This window comes from Brassica oleracea, chromosome C1 (genome assembly GCF_000695525.1).
Source record: "Brassica oleracea var. oleracea cultivar TO1000 chromosome C1, BOL, whole genome shotgun sequence".
Taxonomy (NCBI): domain Eukaryota; kingdom Viridiplantae; phylum Streptophyta; class Magnoliopsida; order Brassicales; family Brassicaceae; genus Brassica; species Brassica oleracea.
Window position 1 is genome coordinate 38,313,453 of NC_027748.1, and position 7,517 is coordinate 38,320,969.

General features: G+C 35.5%; 1 protein-coding gene and 1 pseudogene across 2 annotated transcripts; both read left to right on the plus strand.

Annotated features, from left to right (window-relative positions):
* The window catches only part of LOC106339542, a 5,730-nt pseudogene extending 5,060 nt beyond the window's left edge, over positions 1-670 (plus strand).
* Positions 671-5,683: 5,013 nt separating this feature from the next.
* On the plus strand, positions 5,684-7,509 carry LOC106327822. 2 transcript variants are annotated; one of them, XM_013766109.1, is made up of 3 exons: positions 5,684-6,204; positions 6,266-6,905; positions 6,993-7,509. In XM_013766109.1, the coding sequence occupies exons 2-3, from the start codon at positions 6,356-6,358 to the stop codon at positions 7,082-7,084; spliced, it is 642 nt and encodes a 213-aa protein (XP_013621563.1). In that variant the 5' UTR covers positions 5,684-6,204; positions 6,266-6,355; the 3' UTR covers positions 7,085-7,509. The 2 variants fall into 2 exon arrangements, with proteins under 2 accessions (XP_013621563.1, XP_013621555.1); XM_013766101.1 differs by lacking the exon at positions 5,684-6,204 and having other exon boundaries at positions 6,987-7,506.
* The last annotated feature ends 8 nt before the right edge of the window (positions 7,510-7,517 follow it).

Here is a 7,517-nt window from a genome sequence, read left to right on the forward strand (position 1 = left end):
CATTTTTGAAAAAAAAAACATTTTTTCGTAAAATATATAAAAAACAATAAATATTTGTATAATTTTAATTATAAATATATTTTTTTAATAGTATTTTTTAAAAATAACTATTATATAAATAAAAAATAATTATTTTTAATTAAAATAATTATTATATAATTAGAAAATAATCATTTTTAATTAAAATAACTATTTTTAATATAATTAATATTACCCGCGGGTTTGGCGGGTTACCCGCGGGTTTTGGCGGGGCGGGTGCGGATTTAAAAGTTTTTGTTTGCGGGTTATGCGGGTCGAGTTTTTGAATCGAAAAAATGATTCGCCCCGCGGCGGGGCGGGGCGGGTCGGGCGGGTTGACCCGCGAACGCAGCACTAAGTGTGCTGACCCACGAGGGGATTACAACCGACAATGGTCATTATCTTGCTTGGATCAAGCAAGAGAGTGGCACATGGATTAAGTATGATGATACCCGCCTGAGTCCACAACAGGAGGAAGACATCATGAAGCTATCCGGAGACGGAACAGGTAAAAATAATGTCTGTGGTTTTGGTACATCACTATACGTTTTAAATTGGTATGTTTCTTATTTTGGTAATATAATTGATTTTCGCAGGTGGTGATCCTATGGCGTACATCATTATGTACAAAGCCCGATTCGTCTCCATGTAACAACGCATGGACATTCTTTTTATCTCTTTGCCAAGAATTTGAAAGATAAGGTTTTCTGTTTTGGTTTGACCTCAATGTGGATATGAAAGAACTTACCTTGTGTAAGTGCAGAAATAAATAACGCAATTTTTTCTATTTTCGAATTTACTAGAACAAAAAAAGCAAATTACATCAATATGCTAAGGGACAATTGCGAAAATACCTTATTTACAGTTTAAAATTTGAAATATGCATCTCTTTTTTAATTTTTTGAAAACTACATTTTTCAAATATAATAAGACAATTTTATCCAGATTTGATATTCATGAATTACGTTATGATTTTTTTTTTTTAATTGTTTTAGGAGTTATTCTTGGCTTCACCTCTTAGGTTCACCAACCAATAGGATCTCATTATTTCATATATGATATTTTTTAGAAAATGAAACAAAATATTTTTAAGTTATATTATATTTTAAAAATAAAAAAAGTAAAAAAAAAATAAAAATAAATAATAGTAGTTACAAAAAAAGAACTTAAAAATATATTTTTAATGTCGTAAACAAAATATTAAACCCTAAACTCTAATCCTACGTCCTAAACCCTTGGGTAAATCCTGAACCCTTGGATAAATCTGAAACTCTAAATCAAAAACACTAAACCCTAAACCCTTGAGTGTTTTAGTATATTGTTTTTATTTAGAGTTTAGGATTTATCCAAAGGTTTAATGTTTACGAGTTTAGGTTTAGGATTTAGGGTTTAGTGTTTTGTTGACGACGTTAAAAATATTGTTTAAAAATCCTTTTTTGTAACTACTACTATTTTTTATTTATTTTCTTAATTTTTTATTTTAAAAATATAATATAATTTAACAATATTTTGTTTCCTTTTATAAAAGATATCGAATTAAAAATAACAAAATTCTATTGGTTGGTGAACCTAGAGGGTGAACCTAAGAATAATTCTTGTTTTAGTATGCTTGTGTGTTTAAGTTCAGTAACAGCTAACATCAATCTACAAATCAATTTAGCCGAATCTAAAATACTTAGATCCTATAAACTTTACCTACACATATACTGAGAAAGAAGTCAAAGAACAATAATAGTTACAAAACGTAGATGGATTGTATCAAAATTAGAGACAGGCCGTATACATAACAATTTGCAGATCTTAAAAATATTAAAATATGAGATAACAACTAGGTCTGGAAAGGATCCGAATATCTGGAAAATTTAGGGTATCCAGATCCGGATCCGGTGTAGATTTAATATCCGAAGCCGGATTCGTGGTTTTCAGATATCCAGATTTTGGATATTCGTCTCTATATTATATTATATGCGGATATTTGGATCTGGATCCGTAAAAATAATTAATTTTTTTTTTAAATACTAATTTTAAAAAATAATACATAAATTAAATATTTATACAAGATTTATATATATATATATATATATATATATATGATATTGCAAAAACTAAAATATAATATTATAAAATAAATTTATGTATAAATATTAATATATAAAATATTAATATTAGTATTAATAAAATTTAAAATTTTAATATGTTTTAAAAATACGGATCCGGATTCGATTTAGACGGATACAAGATTTTACTATCCAGATTTGAATCCAGACACTCTATATATCTTATTTTCGGAGCGGATCCGGAGTGGATCTGGATCTCCGATAATAAGTTCCAGGCCTAATAACAACATAACATCAACTTTGATATTAAAAAAAACAACACAACGGGTCTGATTGGTAATGGCTGTAGCTTTAAAATTTTTGCTGTAGAAAAAAATCTGTAAACTTTTTGCTGTGGCTTTAGATTTTATTACTGTAGAATTTTATGGAGAGCACTAAAAAATTGCTTTAGATATTTGGCTCTGTAGAGCACTTGTACTAGGTTATTTCAAGAGCCGTGGTTTCAAAAAAAAAAATTTTAAGCTTAATTGCTCTGAATTTGATGCTTTAGAAATAAATAGGGTTGTGTACAGCATCTATCAGCAACTACCAATCACCCCCAACCAGTGGCGGAGCCACATAGAACAAGGTAGGGGCCATTGAACCCAACAAAATTTAAGAAATTAGTGTAAGTTATTAATCCTAACCTATATGCCCCCACTGTAAATATTTTATCTGAGTGTAGATGCCCCCGACAATATTATTCTCTGTCTCGGCCACTGCCCCCAACATCACCATCAATTACGAAGCTCTCTGGTTTGTATCAGAATCAGATAAACTTAGGTAACATGAATAATAATCTATTAATCTGAAAGGAGATAACAAAAAGAATCAAAACCCCGTTAGTGCAATAAGAATCTGAAGAATAGAAGCTAAGAAGAAAATCTCAGTAAGCTCAAAGATTAATTTTCTTCCTTAGATCCATCGAACAACTTTGTATCTCTTGTGGAACGTACCAATATGTTTATGAAATTATTGAAATTAATGAAATTTGTTGATAAGCTAAAACCAAAAAAATCACCAGAACTCAGATTTAACCAAATCAAAATTTAGAAACACAACTTTAGAAAATATAGTATTAAATTATAAAGTTCCATCTTGCGCAAGTGTGTCCCAAAGGATAATATCATAAGAAAGCTTGTCTTCATGCATTTTCACATTAATTGTTATCCAAAACCTTAATATCTTCTTTCTACTAGTTTTCAATTTTTTTCATACATTCGGAAGGAAGACATTTGTGAACAAAAATATAAGAAAATATTTTGCTCAAATCCAAAAGCTCAGCTATGAGTTTTACACTCTGAATATACAACGTACAAGCGTGACTTTGAGTAGTAATCATGTACAAATGATACAAACCTAAAACGAAGAACTAGAGAGTGTAGCAAAAATGCTTTGTGAGTTAGGAAAAATGATTAACGAGGAAAATGAATGTTGGTGATGTCTGTTTTTGTATCATCACATCAAAGGTATAAAGTTTATTCTAATAAATATTAGTATCCTTTTAGTAAGTTTAGGTATTAAATAATTATATTAACAAAATAAAATAATATTAAACTGGACAATTAAGTCATTTGACTTACACAGAAGTGTAGTTTTTAAAATATTTTAAAGAAGATTTAGTTTTCAAAATAAAATCTCATGTAGAGGTAATTATCCAAATTATCCTATCTGCTAATGTATAAATCAGGTACAACCCTCTTAAAAAACCACCATTTTCTATTACAAGAACTCTTTGGGATAATCTTAAATATGTGTGTGTAGTAGTTGATAGAATCTAATACAAATATGTGTAAGATTGAGTCCATCATAACTTGGATCTCTTCGCTCACGCTCTTTCTAGCTGCAGATCTCATCACAGCATTGCCCCTGGAAAGAGATAAAAATCAAAACTCCTGCCTGTAGTGAGAGATACCAATGGATGTTGAGGTCTTACTCACCTTTTAATGGAGCAGAAGTAACCGTAGTAACCGATAATGCGAAGTTAACGTTGAATTCTGAGAATACCCGTTATCTTAGCCTTCTTAAGATTTGTTGAATTCTCAAAGAATGCCCAAAAATAAGGAATCAAAAGTTGTTTAACACAAATCTCTAAATTTTATAAGTCAATAATCAAAGTTGTGACTTACAAATCAAGAGCTCACTATTTATACTAATTAGAAAAGACCTAAGTCTTTGAGGATTAGGATCTAGTTATGTATTCTAAAGTCTTTAATTATTATCTTTCAAAATATTAAGAATACTAATTTTTTATCTAGAACAAGAATAAAAAGGAAACTAGAAAACTAAAGCCCAATAGAAATAGGATGCTACGCTGCATCAGGTCACCCGGGGTTGAAAAGATTCATCCGCAAATCGTAAAGCACACCATTCGCAACCAACACTGCACATTATTTTGAACACGCCAGAGCAAAGAAACTCAGGCTGAACTAAACACTTGTCATATGCATTAGCATCCAACTTCTCAAATACTTGTAGTGATCCTATACTGGAAACTAGAAGCTTGTGACATGCATCTTGAGAAAAACGATCCTTGGTTATCCTTGTAGGAAGCAAGTCGCCCATTTTGAGAAGAATATGACAGTGATGCCGTTTTGCTGTGAACGTATACGAAGTTTGGAGTTTTGCTTGAACCTTCACTTGCAAGAAAGATTGTGAACCCACAAATTCAATTGTTTCTCCTTGATCATGCTTACACGTTGGTGCCTTTCCTAGATCAACCTGATTCTGCGCCTCGTGAAGAAACTTCATTACTTCGTATAGATTGACTTGACCTCGTAGAAGGAAACCAGATACGATCCATAGAGGACATAAACACATGCTTCTTCTGTTAACCATGATCATCAATATATTAATCATTCTGAACCTCAAATTAGCAGCCATATGCCACAGACCCATGACGTTACTGTAAGAGAGCGCTCCAAATTATGCGTTATAAATGACACAGTAGAACCCAAGGTGGAATATAGTGGCAGAGAAGAACGACCATGGCACTATTTGTAACGTCGGAGGAAGGGACAAAATCTGTTTGTGAACCCATAGTGGAGAAGTAAAGATAGACTCCGCAATTTGAAATACATGAGACACCCTGAAACAGCTCACTGGAGACACTTGAGATGGAGGAGACGTAAGGATCGATCGAAAAGGTCCAACAGAAGACTTTCATATGACACTGCTAGAAAGTAAAAAAGATCCCACCCCACTTGAAACACGCACCTCGTTACGTCAGCAAAGAGAATTTCACGAGCGTTCTTGCAGAGCCGGACTTGTGGGTATAATTTCGAAACATTTGGATGGGGCCCCCATTTGGTGGGGCCTGTGAGAGACAAGGTTTCACTTCTTAGATTTAGGTTAGGTCAAGAGAGATGAATGAGAATCGTGGGCTGAATCCCGTAAATAAACTTGAAGAATGAATATGATTTTATTGATGAGTTGAAAGATGATGAATACAAAGGAATGTATCTTGAGATGATTACTAAAGAATACGTAATGCTTTTAATCTAGTACAAAAGTTGATATATGGAAAAGAGATGGCTTGTCTTTTATCTTCTCCGTCTTTATATAGTCTAGGTTTCGTTGGCAACCCTTCAACTGTTCTCCGAGATATTCGGCTTCAATTACGGAACTCGCTTTAGGCTCCTCTTGACCGAGTCTCTTAAGGTGTTAGCTCACTTTCTGTCGTGACCTCTGCTATGATGTCTCCCAGGTCCAGTCGTCAGCTCGGCTTTCAGCTCCCTTTGTTATGATGGGCTTATCGCAACCCACATGCTAGCTCACGCTTATCGGTACCTCACCTGAGGGTCATATTCGGGTCCAACAGTTGCCCCCAGCTTCCGAATAAAATCCTTTGTCTCGGAAGCTAGAATCTAGCTATCGATCTTATCTTTTCGTTAAGATAATGATTAGTTCTTATCCTATTTAGATTCAGCTTACTCGATCTAACGGTCTTTATTACGTTTGGCAGAATCTACGGTTCAGATGGAGAGGGTTTGAAATGACTTTTCCGAATCTCGAGAGGTGATGGGATATAAAGCGGTGAACATTAACTGCTAGCCTCCCACTTTCTCCACGCCTCCGTTCGGTTTTCAAGGTAACTTCTCTCTCTTTGGAGACGATGATATATATATATATTTTCTTTGGATTTATTGCAGTTGGCTGGGGCTGTTAACAGGGCCCAGCTCAGGTTTGAGAATGCTCTGTGTGCTGCCCCCAATGCTGGTGAACTTGCTGAGGTTACCGAGATGGTTAAGGCAGCCAAAACCGATCTTGACCAAGCCCGGGTTCGAATTTCTGAACTCGAAGCCGAAGTGACGAGGCTAGGCTCGAAGGCCGATGCTCAGCAAGGAGAGATCGAGAGTCAAAAGCTCGATATCCAGGTGAAGAGCAGGAGGATCAATGATTTAGAGGCTGCTCGAAAGATAGCTGAGCATCAAGTACGTGAGCTCATTGCCTCATCCCGGGATAGCCAGAAGAACAAGGAAGCTGAAGTCAAGCTGGCTGTCAGGGAAGGGAAGAAAGAAGTCGCCGAAGCTTACGGCAAGATCCTGGTCTGTGTTAAGGAGAAGTTTGCTAGGAAGAAAGATGAGGTCGACGCTTTGGTGTACGCTCAGGAGCTCCAAGCTAATGCCGACCTCTTGAAGGATATGCTGAACAACAAGATCCAAAGCGTTGAAGAGGAGTACAACCAATTGGTGGCCTTATTACCAGAAGCGACAACTGCGTATGAGAAGGCTCAAGTCTCTGACTTCTCGGTCAGCAAGCTTCCTCTTCCCCAGATCTCGGAGAGTTCAGGTACTTTCGAGATTAACATGTTTAATCCATCCTTTTCTGGGGAGTATGGCTCTAATTTGGGTTTGATGGCTCCTGACTTAGCCCCAGTCGAGGCAGCAATAGGAGGTGACGGCAATGTGGTCGATGAGGGAGTTCCTGCCGGTGCTGGTGATCCGATTCAGGAAGAGAAGGAAGATTGAGAGCTACGGCTCTTTTAGCTTTATGTTTTGTGTTTTTAAGACTTCGGCCTAAGGGCTTTGTTTCGTTATGCATTATGACTTAGTGCCTGAGGAGGCCTTCAAACCTTAACACTTGCTGGATTTCAATAGCCTGGGGAGGTTTTTAAACCCTTTCTTATGTTTAAATCGTGGCTACTATTTCTGTTTTAAGTTTTTGAACTTAACCTCGTTTCATTTAATCATAGTGATTGCGAATCTCAGATGAGTTGTGTGCTGTCATCGTTGAGTCGGATTAGGACCTTTAGTCTTAATTTATGATAAGCATTTAGCTTAATGGATATTCGGTCGTGATAACCTTAAAGAGAAGTTCTTGATTTTAGCTCGGGGACCTGAGTCCGATTCGAAAGGTTCTGGGACCTGGTTGTTCAGGTTCGTAGGAACCTGGATTTAGATT